The sequence below is a fragment of the Physeter macrocephalus genome, chromosome 8, assembly GCF_002837175.3.
Source record: "Physeter macrocephalus isolate SW-GA chromosome 8, ASM283717v5, whole genome shotgun sequence".
NCBI lineage: Eukaryota > Metazoa > Chordata > Mammalia > Artiodactyla > Physeteridae > Physeter > Physeter macrocephalus.
The window spans coordinates 143,660,898-143,678,094 of NC_041221.1; the positions used below are offsets into that span (position 1 = coordinate 143,660,898).

Below are 17,197 nucleotides of genomic sequence, written 5' to 3' on the forward strand. Positions count from 1 at the left end.
GTCAAGGCGCAGCAGTGACTTCAAAATGTTAAAGACCAAGAGAATATGTAAAGGATATGCTATGTAGGCTAAGTTTTTAAATAAATTTTCAAATAAACCATAAGATTCTCCCCACCTCCTCCACCCCTAATATACACTGAAAATATTTCAGAATTCCTTAGGAAAAGAAATCTCAATTTCATAGTGACATTTTAAGCTGTTTTTCAGTATAAATCAGGGTTGACTAAAAGGTCTTGCTTACACAGGAGGAAAGGACTGCCACTGTGTTGTCTTTTCTTCTCAGAGAGACATTTCTGAGAAGTTCAAGTGACTTTCTGCCAAGGATTTCCTGGTTCCCAGATGCTGCAACATTACTCTTCCCAGAGGTGAACACTTAACACATATGTGCATATTAATAGGCTCCAAACTCTGGTGACAGTCTTCATCAGAAGCAGAGTAAGTTTAAGAAACTATAGCCCTACCAGGCCCAGCCCTCTGACACTCTCCATAGAGTCACCTTTGTTTTAGTCCTCCTCTGATCTTCTGTCTAAAATCTTTGGCTTCAGTTCAGATAACTGCCTTATTTCCTCACATTTAGCATTGCCTATTATGGCCCTAGAGCTCTGTGTTAACTTTCTCCTTCTACATCACCCTCTCTCTCCTTCTCCCTTCTGCATTCACAGTCTTATAACAAGAGCTGAGTGTCTGAGGCTCTGATCCAGATAGTTCCTTCAAGTGGTACTTACCTTACTGAACCCTTATTTCTCATTCCAGAGAAATACTTATTTCTTATAAGAGGGTACTTATTATTTCACAATGGGCCTTAGATGACTGCTACTCGTCTGGTCCAGTATCTTTAGGTAGGCTTGCCCTTAAGATAACTAGTCCTGCCAGCTGGCTTACACCTCTCAAGGGAGGCAGGATTGTGTAAGAGTTCAAGAGTAGAGTTTTTGAGAAGGACTACTCTGGATTCTAATACAAACCAAGTCATTTAATCAGAAACTTGGAAACATTATTTAACCTCTCTGATCCTAATTTCCCCTCTGTAAAAAGGGAATAATAATTAATACCTATAGATTCTTCTAAAATCTCTGCTAGATGAGCTTCTATGACACATGAGGGGGAAATGTTTGGAAGACTGTAACTGAAAGAGTGGTACATGAGTAGCAGTAAATAATAGGGGCTTAAATTCACCTAGATCTTTGGAAGATTTCTCAAGAAAAAATTATCAACATTAAACAGGCTTTCCCTTTCTTCTCTGAAATATGTAGTTTTATTGGAATCTTTCCTCAAGGAATACTACTATTCTAAAATTGTATACTAAATTAAATAGTTGGGCCCACTATGGAGGGAAAACCGGGACTGACAAGGAAGCTCCTAAGTAACTCACATTGCTTGGATACTTTCTCTGGGGTCTCTGGAAAGGTAGGCAAGGAGTCAAGGCCACTTTTTCTCAAGGTCAGAGAATAATGGAAATTTAAAGTCAGAGATAGGAAATCATATACCAGTGGTTTCCCTCACTTGAGTAACTTGCAAAATAGTAAAATTATTTTTTAAAACTTTAAAGAGGGGATTTAGATTTTAGATTTCCCAAAGAAAAAGTAGTTGGTGACATTAAACATCTCTCTAACTTTGCCTCATAATGACTAAAACTTTATCACAGCATAATGGTGGAATTTGGAAACTTCTCATCTGGACCAATGATATTTAAATTATTTCATGGAGCCCTGGGGACTCCATGAATGTGACTCAGGGACTATCATGGGAAGATAGGGACTGGCAAACCAAGCTCCCACATTCCCTCTTCAAGGGAACAGAGCACCTCTGGTATCTGTTTAATATATTATACTTCCATATAACATTTTCCAGCTCCACCATTCACTCTTGTGACTTTCGACAATTTATTTACTCTCTCTGTGCTTCACTTCCTTCATTTGTAAAGTCTTGGCAGTAATATCATTTGTCTCCTATATTTTTAAAAAATTTAGATGAGTTAATATTCATAGGACAATTCCAACAGTACCAGGCACATAACTAGTGCTCAGTAAATATCATTACTGTTATTGCTATTGTTATTAAGAAAGTATTTTGCTGTTAAACAAGAAAAAATATGGATAGAGGCCATTTTCACATTCAATAAAGGAATCACCTCTGCAGGGTTCCTGATAGGTATTCACTGGCTCCAATGGGACACTTAAAATGGAAGATTCTCATTACCTCTTGTCATTACCAAATATTTCTAATCATCACTAAGTTCCCTTTTCTATCAAATGCCAACATCTGTTATTTCCAGTAAGGCCACAAAGATACATCATTTGCTTATTTTAAGATAGCTCCTAAGTGCTTTCTGAGTCTTTTCTGCTCCATATCACTGTCACCATCATTATCTTTATTATCACGGTCATGCTCATTAAATACCAATGACAATGTATACGTAATAAGCGCTTTACAATCTCATTTGAAAATCATAACCAGCTTATGATATGGGGCCATTATTAACTTTATTCTGTAAGTTTGTTAAAGAAAAGTTATTTGACACTTGTCAAAATGGTAAGGAAGACATTATTCAAGGTACAGTCTTGAATATCCCTACTGTAATACCCCTATTGCAATGGGGTAGAGACATTGGACTCTATTCTGAATACAAGTGGGGATTTTAGCCAAGGAGCCAGGTTAAGTGTTCAGTAGATGGAAAATTATTAATAGGAGATATTAAGGGGGAATTCTTGCTAAAGGCAGACCAAGGACTTATACATTAAAAGTGGGGGATGAAGAACTTGATCAGATATCAAGGGTGACCAGATATCAATGGTAGGGGGATGACTTAGCAGGATTCTATGCTAAGACACGGCTGGGCAGGCCAAAGACATGAAGTGTAGGGGAGATGGAGGGAGAGGAGGTGGGGGGAGGTCAAGGCCCAGTTGAGAAGAGAACTCAGAGGAGCCTAACTAAAGTTTGGTCAAGAAGGGAATCTCTGTCAAGCTACAGTGAAGACAGTGACAACGTTTCTCATTATTCATGGTACACCAAAGTTGTATTATAGTCTCTAAGACAGAGTAAATATTCATGAATAATTACTGAATAAGCAAATGAAGATAAAGAAACTAAGGCTTTTAGCAGTTCAATAATTTGCACAAGGTCACATAGGGAATGGTGGAGGTGGCAATGAATTCAGGTCTGCAAGACTCTTAGAGGGACTTCCCTGGTGGTCCAGTGGTTAAGAATCCACCTTCCAATGCAGGGGACGTGGGTTCGATCCCTGGTCAGGGAACTAAGATCCCACATGCCATGGGGCAACTAAGCCCCTGCGCCACAACTAGAGCCTGCGCACTCTGGAGCCTGCAAGCCATAAGTAGAGAGAAGCCTGCACACTGCAATGAAGAGCCTGTGTGCTGCAACTAAGACCCAATGCAGCCAAATAAATACATAAATAAAGTAAAATAAAAGGAAAGGAAAACAGCTTGAAATAATTTGAAAAAAGAAAACAAAACACTTAAAGAGTGTCAGCTCTCAGTAATATTATGATGCCTGCCCTCCAGACCATCCCAGCACAGGTTCCAGGGAAACAAATGTGAATTTTAGTCTCTCAGCCTTTGGTACTACTTCTATTACTGGTATAGACAGTGTCTTCCAACTCTGTCTACCAAAACTGCAAGAGCTGCTTCGAAGGTCTTCTCATAGAGTCACTCTATGTGAAATTGGCACATTCCAAAACGTGTTCTTGTAGCCTTTATCAAAGACTTCAAGTGAAGCATGGTTTGATGAGAGCACAATTAAGCTTATCTATTTATATTTATTTATTAATTTGGTTGCACCAGGTCTTAGTTGCAGCAGGCGGGATCCTTAGTTGCAGCAGGCGTGCTCCTTAGTTGTGGCAGGTGGGCGTGTTAGTGTGGCTCACTGGCTCCTTACTTGCAGCACACAGCCTCCTCAGTTGTGGCATGAAAACTCTTAGTTGCGGCATGCATGTGGGATCTAGTTCCCTGACCAGGGATCGAACCGGGGCCCCCTGCATTGGGAGTGCAGAGTCTTAACAAATGCACCACCAGAGAAGTCCCACAATTAAGCTCACTTAAATCATGACCAAATGACTGGTGGCTTGTCTATTGAAAGTTATTATATTAGTAGATATCACTGACCCTGTATGTAACTACATGCCAGGGCAAAGTTAACATCTCATTCTTGAACCATCAGCCTGCATTTGGGGACCAGAAAGTCACAGCCAAAATTTCAGGGACAGTCCAGCCACTGCATCCACTAGATCTGTTCTTGGTTAAGATGGTCATATAACTATTATTGGCTTTGTGGAAGTCCTCCTCCCAAGGGCCCTTGATAAAGATGCTTTCACCAGAGATCTGGCAGGTAAATGAGGTAGCTCACCAGCTCCACCCATTATACCATCTCCCCCAAATTTGGGATTCTTGTGAAAATTATCCCCTTCCTAAAAAACATGAATCATTGCTTGTTTGTGCTCAATCAAAACTTGGACGCTGATACCTTTTCTCTGTGCCCAGTCTGGGGTCTCAACTGCCTACATTTCCCCTTCAGTGTGGGAGGGGAGGGGAGGGGAGGAGAGGAACCTGAGAAAATGTTAAAACCTATAAAGCTGCGATGCTGATGACTCTTCCTGGAAAAAGTAGTGCAACAAAGAATACGTAGTAAAGCCAGTGAAATTACTTAACTTCCTTGTGACTTTATTCCCTCATCTGTAGAACAAAGAAAATGATAGCATCTGTCAGATATGTTCTGAAGATCAAACTGTGTAACAGATGTGAACGCACTCAAACTTTTATGTATGTAAAGAGGTAAGGAAATAATGCCAACTTTATCGGGTCCGATTATCTATTAAAATATCATGCATAATCATCTCTCTTTCACAATTAAAGGATTTCCATACCTAGTAGATGTTTCTGACCTCTTCCCAGAATTCTGTTTCTGGAAATAGCTATTTCACAACTGAGGCAGAACTCCTGACAATATATAAGGCAGAAACCATCAGGGCTGGGCAGATACCAGAAAGTCACTTCTTTTTTCTCCATCTGACTGCCCTTGGCCACTTCAGCATCATGAGAGCAACAGCATTTGTCCTGCTCTCAGCTCTGGCGCTTACAACCATCTTCACTGACTATCTCCCTCATAACTCTGCCCCTGCCCTGATACTGACAGCTCATGTCATCTTCTGCCCACATAATTCTGGAATATACACATTAAATATAATAAGAGAAGGTTTTTGAAATGCATTTTTTTGGTCTCCACCAATAAATCACTAAATTATATCATCTCAGGGGCCAAGTGGACCTAAATGGTCAACTAAAGCCAAATTCTTATCCTTACAAACATTTCATGTAACTTTTTGGGGAAGAATTCATCCAAACCATGCTTGGACTTAACATCAGTATTTACTGGGACCTCATTTCATCATAAAACAGTTCAATCCATTATTTGGCAGCATGAGCTATTATTCTTCTTCCATTATTGAGTTGAAGTCTGTCTCACTAGAATTTTCAACTGCTGGTCCAACTTCTGCCATCTAGGCTTGTTACAGCAGAGACTTCCAACATATAAAACTAGTGTTTTTCAATATTTTCTAAGTTCTGACTATGAAGTAGGAAAGAACAGGACAAATTCATCATTATTATAGCAGCTGTTTCATCCTTTGGGCTACACTCTAATCCCATTCCAAAAAAGAAACTAAAAATTTCTGTGTGAAGAGCTTCAATCTTTATGCTCATACACACAGCCCTGAAGTGAATCTTATATCTTTATGATAGGCTGAGGGCTGAAAGAAATCAAAGATTATTTTTCCTAATAAGATTAGGTTCTTCCAGAGTTTGACTTTCTTTTGTCTTTATCTTACAGATGTAGAATGTACCAAACACCATCAAAAGGTCTGTACACCCATCTCGACATAAAAGTACTACTTCTGTGTAATTTTAAAGCCAGTATCAGTAAAAAAAAATATTTGATACTATGTATTAATTCAATTTCTACATGTTTGAAGATTTACGTTTTAAGTTTCAAAAATTGCTTTATTTAAAAAACTGTGGATGGGCCTTTCTTAAATGCAAGTGGTAGAACAAAGTGGTTAGACACTAGCATCAGAGTGAAAAGGTCCTGGGCTTAAATTGCAGCTCTTTGATCGTGTGGCCATGGCAAACAACATTTGCCTCATATTTTACAATACTGTGAAACTTAAAGCCATAATGTTTGAAAAGGGCTTAGCACAGTACCTGACACGTAGTAAAGCTCAGTAAGTACAAGTCATGACTCTTAAAATGTTTAAATGGGTCACACACAGCTTTGTTCTCTATCTTAAAGAATAAAGACTTTAACCTTTTTTTCATTACTCATATTAAATAAAGACTATTGTTGAGAAAATCTAGGTGTGGTAGTAGAAACTTAAGCTAGCCATCAGGCAATTTGGGGTCTAGACAAGCTCTACTGCTTTTTAGCTGCATGACCCTGAAGGCCCAGGCAGTTCGTTCCACTTCTTTGAGCCTTTTGTTTTCCCTGTTAAAGAAAATAAGAGATTAAGAATATAAAATTTGGGGCTTCCCTGGTGGCGCAGTGGTTGCGCGTCCGCCTGTCGATGCAGGGGAACCAGGTTCGCGCCCCGGTCTGGGAGGATCCCACGTGCCGCGGAGCGGCTGGGCCCGTGAGCCATGGCCAATGAGCCTGCGCGTCCGGAGCCTGTGCTCCGCAACGGGAGAGGTCACAACAGAGGGAGGCCTGCATACCAAAAAAAAAAAAAGAATATAAAATTTGGAGTCAGGACTGAGTTCAAGCTTTCCTTCATGATTTATTAGCTGTGAGAGAATGAAAGGGGCTAATGAATATTAAGCCTTAGTAATTGCCTGGTCAGACTGTGCATATGACATAAATCCTGGCACTGGGGTTTGAGCAGGCAAGGAGAAGAAGTGAAGTCATGCTGGTATATGCCCAACATGATGCACTGCAATTCCATTTTCCACTAGGCTCCACTAGCCTCTGAAGTCCCCTGCCATCATGTCATGCTTAGTAATCTTCGTATTGGCAGCTCTCAGCTCAGCTCTAAACCTTAGGAGGTTCATGGAGTAGAGTAACTCAAAGAATGGATGAATTAATTAATGGAACATATCTGAAGCGGAAGATGAATTCAACTTTAAGTTTGAGCATATTTCAGGTTATCCAAGTGGAGATATTTAACCACTAGAAAAATGTCATGCCTGCAAATGAACTTATTTATGAAAGAGAAACAGACTCACAGGCATAGAGAACAGACTTTTGGTTGCCAAGGAGGATGGGGGAAGGAATGGATTGGGAATTTGGGATCAGCAGATGCAAACTATTATACATAGAATAAATAAACAACAAGGTCCTAGTGTATACACATGGAACTATATTTAATATCCATGTAACAGAATCAGTTTGCTGTACACCAGAAACTAACACAACACTGTAAATCAACTATACTTCAATAAAAATTGCCAAGGAGGATGGGGGAAGGAATGGATTGGGAATTTGGGATCAGCAGATGCAAACTATTATACATAGAATAAATAAACAACAAGGTCCTAGTGTATACACATGGAACTATATTTAATATCCATGTAACAGAATCAGTTTGCTGTACACCAGAAACTAACACAACACTGTAAATCAACTATACTTCAATAAAAAATAAATTTAAAAAAAGAAAAATATCATGTCTGAAACTCTGGGACAGAAGGAGCTGGAAATGTAGTCTCTTCTGTATGGAACTGGAGTTAGTGTAGACTTGGAAGTAAAGCCAAGGAATAAAATTAATAGCTATCATTTATTCATTATTTTCCACATCATGTACTGCTAAGCATTTCACACACATCTTTTCAGTTACCTATGTTTTACTTTAACCTTACAATACAGTTATCACCTTCATTTTGCAGGTAAAGAAAGTAAGGCTTACAGAGGAAAAATAATTGTCCCAGGGTCGTATAGTCAGGATTTGAATTCCGATGTGTTTGACTTTAATGTCCACACTCTTCAATTTGCTCAAAGATGAAAAACCTAGAAAATTCGTTCTTGGTAATTGCCTACTTGTTCCTGCAGGCAGCTTATCACCTTAGCTTTGCTCCAGGAATTGGGAACAGTGGTTCTCAACTACAATGTTAAAACATATTTGTCTGTCTATGTGCTGGTGAAGCGCAAACCAAGTACCTTGTTACCAATAATTAACGGTAAATATTGCTAAGATGTAGTAATTCTTATAACTATAGTAGTTATCATCATAATATATCTTATACTTACATTCAGATAGAACTTTTTAAGTCAAATAGAGAAGTAGCAGGACATGTAGAAAACTGATCCCATGGGAATGGTTGCACCTGTGAAAATGCCATGTGTGTTGAGAACTGATGCATCAACCAGTATGGTGGAAAAGATTTTATTTTAAAATAAATTATGATTCAGTTACCATAAAGAAGTTTATCACTCATGATTTTATATGTGATATAAAAAATCTTTTTATTTAATGTATCTCAAAGGGGTTAGATGAGGACAGACAATTGGAATAAGAAACGAATGCACTGAGAGCTTTCTGAACTTGCTTGGAAAACCCTAAACCCTGAGAATAAAAATTTTGTTTAAGGAACTCAAGATTTTTTATATGTATTTCCAGATTGACTGTAGTAATTACAAAAAGTTACCACCAGTAAAAGAGTTTGTTATGCTGTATATGTACCAATTCATGGATCTGATGGCAAAACTTGCAGCAATGATTGCTACTTTTGTTATGAAGTTAATAAAGTATTGAAATAATAAAGTATTGAAATCTTTTCTATATTTAAGAGTTAATAATTATGTGTTAAGACAAATGTACTTCAAGTAGAAGAAGTTGTTTATGGTATAAGGAATATGTGAATCATCTCACGTTGACTCTGATGAATAGAATTTTCACAATTTACAGGATTTGGGAGTCCCTGGTATTACTGTATCACTACATATTGTGACAGTAAGAGTGAATCAGAGAATCTTAGAATCTCTAAGTTGGAAGGAAACTTAAGGGTCATTCAGTTCAACTTCCAGCTACCAACCTATTGCTTAAACTCTTTCCACAAAAATTCACCAGTTTGGCTCACAGTCTACGATTGGTTTATTTTCAGGGACAAGGAACGTCCCTCCTCCCAGGCATGCGAATCCACACCTGCTAGGATGAGCCATGTTTATTGTTCAGCTTCAACAACTAAGTTTGGATATATTAGAGCTCCTTAATGATTGGTACAAAAGGAAACACTATCTGAAAAACCTAAAGAACTTGTTCCATTTCCGAGTATGGTTTCTCAACAAAATATATGTTGGAGGTACAATAAAATTAAATTAGAAAATCAAATAGCCAAAAGTAATTTAAAGGTTACAAAGCAATCATCCAAAAGATATATCAGTATCAGCTCAAAAACCACAAAATGATGAAAAATTAGTATATACTAGAGTGTATAGAAACATATAGCTCCTTTTAAGTATTTTCAAAATAAACGTGACTGAAAACAAGCATCTAATATATATGGCATATTGATTCTTTTTTATTATGAATAGAATTATGAACTCTCATAAAAAAAGGCTTATGTGTGTCTTCTTTAAATAAAAAATCCATTAAAATATGCTTTCAGGGACATAAACATAAATAAATCCATTAAAATATGCTTTCAGGGAGGTATTATGAGCCTCATCCTTATGTAATCAGCACCACTTTCTAAAATATCGCTAAATTGCAGTCACTCCTTTTAAAAACATCAATAAATGGAGAGACTTGGCTACATTTTGAGGGGTTCACTGGTGAAGTTTGGATGCCAATGAAATGCCTATGGCCTCAGTATTTCTCATTTGTTGCTATTTTCTCTCCACAGGAAAACTAACAGCAAACTTAAATTTGTACATTTTGGAGAATGTTGAATCTACCTTGTGATTACAACTCACAAGGGACACATTTCTTCTCCCATATAATCTGTGCCATATTGCCTAATCTTGTCACTATTATGTCTTGATTTGCTTGTAGAATAAAGTAAAATAAATATATGTCTGACTCTTCATTTAGGAGTTTAATCTTCTAGATTTGTTTAATTTTTGGGTAATGTCTAACAGACAACCTCAGGGCCACATCCTAGGCGAAAGGGGCCCAGTAAGACCAGTAGTGGGAACCAGAAAAATCAAAGGACCTAAAGCTGATGACTTTTCTTGCCCAGGCCAGGAAAACATCCCCTGTGCATAACTTAGTTCTGGTGTATTCCTGAAGCATGAACAGATAAAGAGGGAGACTTAAAGCACAACAATCAGGAAATACTGTTTTGCTATATGTCCCTTGTGTTTAAGACACTGAAAGCTACCCTGGATTGAGACTGCTCTCTATTTTTTCCCAGAGAACATGTCTGTAAAACGTGTCTAGGAAATGTGGCCAGGAAGGCTGTGTAAGTTCCCATGAATTAGTTGATGTCTCCCATGTTTTTCTTTCCTTGAAGTTTGATCTCAGGTCTAGGACCTGAAACTTAACTTATCCCACTAGTACATTATATATTCCCAAAACCATATTATTATATGTTCCAAAGATCATATTATTTGTTCCAAAGAACAGAGAGTGTGCCTTGCAAAACTTTTTAATCTATTTGTGCATCTATTCAATTAATGCATACCTATTAATGCTTACTTTGTGTCTGGGTTAGACTTCGTAGCATACAATAGTGAATGGAACAGATTTGGTCTTGCCCTCCTAGAGCTTATGTTCTGCGGAAAAATTATTTGCCATGCTTAGTACAGCATTTTGTATATAAGTTATATTATACAAATATGTTTAGTAACACTGAATCAAAATTAAGCAACATTTCAATTGGATTATAACAGAGGCACATTATATAAGCATTTAACATATGAAAATCTAACTATGTGATCTATGCAAAGAGGGAGAAAGAGAAATTAGAGTCAAGCCCTTTCGAGCTGTGTTCTGACCTCACAGACCCATTAGAACTTTAGGGACCAAGACTGTCCACCACAATGACTTGTGCTAATTTCCAAAGAATTCGAGTAGCATAGTGTTTGTTGTGATTATTTCCTTCTGTTTTCTCTTTTGTTTTTTTAAAAAGCACTCCTCAAAGAAACCCTTAAAAGAAATTGAAAATATTGACTTAGATGTCATTTATCTTTTCACCAAATATTGATTAAATATCCACACTGTTAGATGCTAGAAATGCATCACTTTGTTGAATGCTAGAAATGCATCAATGAGAAAACAAATATAAAAAGTCATTCTCCCTTCATGAAGCTTTAAGATTACATAGGAATAATAATATTAAAAAGATACCAAACAAATATATATATACGTATATGTGTGTGTGTGTGTGTGTGGCTGAGACTGGTTAATTAGGGAAAGATAAAGATCTCTGGTTCAGGGGTGGAGATGCGGGTAGAGTGGGGGGCAGTACCCATGGCGTTAAGAAGTGAGAAGCATCATTCCAAGCAGAGACGACAGTAAAAGATTGGAACATAAGAAACTAACGACGACAATTGTTGGCCAGTTCATATTTTTCAACCACTCTTCCTCCCATGCCTCTTCTACGAGCCACCCCTCACAATCCATTTTCCAACTGCCTCCAAAGTGATATTTCTAAAACACTGATCTCATCATGTCATCTCTCTGCAAAAACTGCTTTAGGGAGTGACACCACCTACACCTCTCTCGGTACTGGCCACCTCACTCTGCAACCTCATCCCTCTCCATTCCACATTTTGATATGGACTGCTTACCACTCTCAGAACCTTGCATGCACTCTGCAGTTCTGCACATGCTGTTCCCTCTTCCTACACTTCTTTTTCCCACTTTTCCAACACCAATTTCCACTCATTAAAAAGATTCAGCCCCCGTGTTATCTTTTCTAAAAATCCCCTCCTATGTATTTGGTCCTCTTAGATTAGCATGTATGGTATTACATTCTCACTAGCTTGATAAATATCTGTCTCTTTTGCTATATTGTGAGCTCACAGCTGGCATGCTGCACTTGTTCAATTAATGCCTTATAAATTAAGTGAATTAAACGAAAATTAATTGAATTTGACTTCTATCAACAAGGAAGCAAACCATGGAGTCTTATCCCAGATAACCCTGAAGTCAGATGTCAACTCCTGATTCAACTGAAATGTATAGCATCTGTTTGCATTCTGCACCAACCTAAGCTCTGAATGGTTTCTTCGAGTTCCTATAAATAAAATCCACAGACACACAAATAATACAGAGCAATGACTGTTTTTGTAGAGGCTGCCAAAGAGTGACACAGATGGTGGTTACCTTGAACACCCACAGCCTGGAACTCCCCATTACATCCCTGTCCTCTACAGTCATCTCTTGCAACACCACCTTGTTAGTCAACCCTTGTCATTTGTAACATGAAAAGAAAATTACCATCAAATCTTAAAGATACCCAAATAAAATAAAGTAAAAAATTAAACAATGATACATTGCCAAAACCTGTTCCCTACTCATATTCTAAGAAATCGCATTCTGTTTCGTTTCTAGTTAGTTCTTCCTCATATTTAAGCAAAGCATGTATTACTACATCAAATAAACTTGTCCTTCTGGAAAAGGTAATTCCTGTCTCTCTCACAGAACAAAAGCTAAGCTGAAACACTGACTGGAATGGAAGCCAGAGCTATAAAATACACCTCAAGGCTTCCCTGGTGGCGCAGTGGTTGAGAATCTGCCTGCTAATGCAGGGGATACGGGTTGGAGCCCTGGTCTGGGAGGATCCCACATGCCGTGGAGCAACTAGGCCCATGAGCCACAACTACTGAGCCTGCGCATCTGGAGCCTGTGCTCCACAACAAGAGAGGCCGTGATAGTGAGAGACCTGCGCACTGTGATGAAGAGTGGCCCCCGCTTGCCACAACTAGAGAAAGCCCTCACACAGAAACGAAGACCCAACACAGCAAAAATAAATAAATTAATAAACTCCTATCCCCCAACATCTTCTTTAAAAAAAAAAAAATACACCTCAACAAAACATCCATATGAACACATCCTGAAAACTTTTTAGAATTTCTTAAGGAAAGAAACTCTGAGTCCATAGGAAATTAAGTTTTTTAAGAGTGCCTTACCATTTGTCTGGGCTTCTGCTAGTCTTTTTTTTTTTTAATCCCCTTTATTGCCAGGATGAGTGACATGTGGGGTCTTGGGTCCTCGACTGGAAGTAAAGCCTGAGGCTCTGGGGTGGAAGCACCGAGTCCAGGACACTGGACCACTACAGAATTCCTGGCCCCAGGGAAGATTAATCGCCGAGAGCTCTCATGGAGGGCTCTAACTGAATCCAAGACCAGGCACCACCCAACTGCCAGCAGCTCCCAGAACTGGATGTCTCACACCAAACAACAAACGAGACAGGAACACAAACCCACCCATCAGCATACAGACCACCTAAAGTCATACTAAGCTCACAGACACCCCAAACACACCACCTGACATGGCCCTGCTCATCAGAGGGAAAAGACTCACCTCCACCACCAGAACACAGGCACCAGTCCCTCCCAACAGGAAGCCTACGCAAGCCACTAGACCAACCTCACCACCAGGGGCAGAGAACAGAAGCAAAAGGAACTACGACCCTGCAGCCTAGGGAAAGGAGACCTCAAATACTGTAAATTACACAAAATGAGAAGACAGAGAAATATCTTGCAGGCAAAGGAGCAAGATAAAAACCCACAAGACCAAATAAATGAATAGGAAATAGGCAAACTACCTGAAAAACAATTCAGAGTAATGATAGTAAAAATGATCCAAAGTCTCGGAAACAGAATAGAGAAAAAACAAGAAATGTTTAACAAGGACCTAGAAGAACTAAACAGCAAACAAACAATAATGAACAACACAATAACTGAAATTAAAAATACTCTAGAAGGAATCAATAGCAGAATAACTGAGGCAGAAGAACAGATAAGTGAGAAGGAAGACAGAATGGTAGAAATAACTGCTGCAGAGCAGAATAAAGAAAAAAGAATGAAAAGAACGGAGGACAGTCTCAGAGACCTCTGGGACAACATTAAGCACACCAACATTCTAATTATACGCATCCCAGAAAGAGAAAAAAAGAAAGGGTCTGAAAAAATTTTTGAAGAGATTATAGTCGAAAACATCCCCAACGTGTGAAAGGGAAGAGTCAATGAAGTCCAGGAAGTGCAGAGAGTCCCACAGAGGATAAACCCAAAAAGAAACATGCTGAGAAACAAACTAATCAAACTAACAAAAATTAAACACAAAGAAAAAATATTAAAAGCAGCAAGGGAAAAGCAACAAATAATACACAAGAGAATCCCCATAAGGTTAACAGCTGATCTTTCAGTAGAAACTCTGCAAGCCAGAAGGGAGTGGCAAGATATATTTAAAGTGATGAAAGGGAAAAACCTACAACCAAGATTACTATACCCAGCAAGGATCTCATTCAGATTCGATGAAGAAATCAAAAGCTTTACAGAGAAGCAAAAGTTAAGAGAATTCAGCACCACCAAACCAGCTTTACAGCAAATGCTAAAGGAACTTCTCTAGGCAGGAAACACAAGAGAAGGAAAAGACCTACAAAAACAAACCTAAAACAATTAAGAAAATGGTAATAGGAACATACATATCAATGATTATCTTAAATATAAATGGATTAAATGTTCCAACCAACACACAGACTGGCTGAATGGATACAAAAACAAGAACCATATATATGCTGTTCTACAAGAGACCCACTTCAGACCTAGGGACACATACAGACTGAAAGTGAGGGGATGGAAAAAGATATTCCATGCAAATGGAAATCAAAAGAAAGCTGGAGAAACAATATTCATATCAGGCAAAATAGACTTTAAAGACTATAACAAGAGACAAGGAAGGACAAGACATAATGATCAAGGGATCAATCCAAGAAGAAGATATAACAATTGTAAATATCTATGCACCCAACACAGGAGCACCTCAATACATAAGGCAAATACTAACAGCCATAAAAGGAGAAATCGACAGTAACATAATAATAGTAGGGGACTTTAACACCCCACTCTCACCAATGGACAGATCATCCAAACAGAAAATAAATAAGGAAACACAGCTTTAAATGACACATTAGACCAGATGGACTTAACTGAAATTTATAGGACACTCCATCCAAAAACAAGAGAATACACGTTCTTCTCAAGTGCACAGGGAACATTCTCCAGGATAGATATCTTGGGTCACAAATCAAGCCTTGTAAATTTAAGAAAAATGGAAATTGTATCAAGCATCTTTTCCAACCACAATGCTATGAGACTAGATATCAATTACAGGGAAAAAACTGTAAAAAGTACAAACACATGGAGGCTAAACAATATGCTAGTAAATAACCAAGAGATCACTGAAGAAATCAAAGAGGAAATCAAAAAATACCTAGAAACAAATGACAATGAAAACAAGATGACCCAACACATATGGGATGCAGTAAAAGCAGTTCTAATAGAGAAGTTTATAGCAATACAATCCTACCTCAAGAAACAAGAAACATCTCAAAAAAAAACCAAAACCTTAAACTTACACCTAAAGCAATTAGAAAAAGAAGAACAAAAAAACCCCAAAGTCAGCAGAAGGAAAGAAATCATAAAGATCAGAAGTAAATGAAAAAGAAATGAAGGGAACAATAGCAAAGATCAATAAACCTAAAAGCTAGTTCTTTGAGAAGATAAACAAAATTGATAAACCATTAGCTAGACTCATTGAGAAAAAAAGGGAGAAGACTCAAGTCAACAGAATTAGAAATGAAAAAGGAGAAGTAACTGACACCGCAGAAATACAAAGGATCATGAGAGACTACTACAAGCAAATGTATGCCATAAAATGGACAACCTGGAAGAAATGGACAAATTCTTAGAAAAGTACAACTTTCCAAGACTGAACCAGGAAGAAATAGAAAATATGAACAGACCAATGAAAAGCACTGAAATTGAAACTGTGATTAAAAATCTTCCAACAGGGCTTCCCTGGTGGCGCAGTGGTTGAGAGTCTGCCTGCCGATGCAGGGGACGCAGGTTCGTGCCCCGGTCCAGGAAGATCCCACATGCCACGGAGTGGCTGGGCCCGTGAGCCATGGCCTCTGAGCCTGTGCGTCCGGAGCCTATGCTCTGCAAGGGGAGAGGCCACAACAGTGAGAGGCCTGCATATTGCAAAAAAAAAAAAAAAAAAAAAAACCAAAACTTCCAAAAAACACAAACCCAGGACCAGATGGCTTCACAGGTGAATTCTATCAAACATTTAGAGAAGAGCTAACACCTATCCTTCTCAAACTCTTCCAAAATATAGCAGAGGGAGGAACACTCTCTAACTCATTCTACAAGACCACCATCACCCTGATACCAAAACCACACAAAGCTGTCACACACACACACACACAAAAATTACAAGCCAATATCACTGATGAACACTGATGCAAAAATCCTCAACAAAATACTAGCAAACAGAATCCAACAGCACATTAAAAGAATCATACACCATGATCAAGTGGGGCTTATCCCAGGAATGCAAGGATTCTTCAATATACACAAATCAATCAATGTGATACACCATATGAACAAATTGAAGGATGAAAACCATATGATCATCTCCATAGATGCAGAAAAAGCTTCTGACAAAATTCAACACCTATTTATGATAAAAACTCTTCAGAAAGTGGACAAAGGGGGAACCTACCTCAACATAATTAAAGCCATATATGACAAACCCACAGCCAATATCATTCTCAATGGTGAAAAACTGAAAGCATTTCCTCTAAGATCAGGAACAAGACAAGGGTGCTCACTCTCACCACTATTATTCGAGATAGTTTTGCAAGTTTTAGCCATGGCAATCAGAGAAGAAAAAGAAATAAAAGGAATCCAAATTGGGAAAGAAGTCGTAAAACTGTCACTGTTTGCAGATGATATGATACTACATAAAGAAAATCCTAAAGATGCCACCAGAAAACTACTAGAGCTAATCAATGAATTTGGTAAAGTAGCAGGATACAAATCTAATGCACAGAAATCTCTTACATTCCTATACACCAACAATGAAAAATCAGAAAGAGAAATTAAGGAAACACTCCCATTTACCATTGCAACAAAAAGAATAAAATACCTAGGAATAAACCTATCAAAAGAGACAAAAGACCTGGATGCAGAAAACTATAAGACACTGATGAAAGAAACCAAAGAAGATACAAACTGATGGAGAGATATA

General features: G+C 38.3%; 2 protein-coding genes across 2 annotated transcripts in view; one reads left to right on the forward strand and one right to left on the reverse strand.

Annotated features, from left to right (window-relative positions):
• The window catches only part of LOC102986506 (sperm-associated acrosin inhibitor-like), a 141,476-nt gene that overhangs the window by 75,881 nt on the left and 48,398 nt on the right, over positions 1–17,197 (reverse strand). The window lies entirely within an intron of this gene.
• SPINK9 (serine peptidase inhibitor Kazal type 9) lies at positions 7,070–9,885 on the forward strand. Its single transcript, XM_024124590.1, is given in 4 exon segments — positions 7,070–7,141; positions 8,615–8,645; positions 8,648–8,738; positions 9,840–9,885. Coding segments are annotated over 4 exon segments (240 nt in total).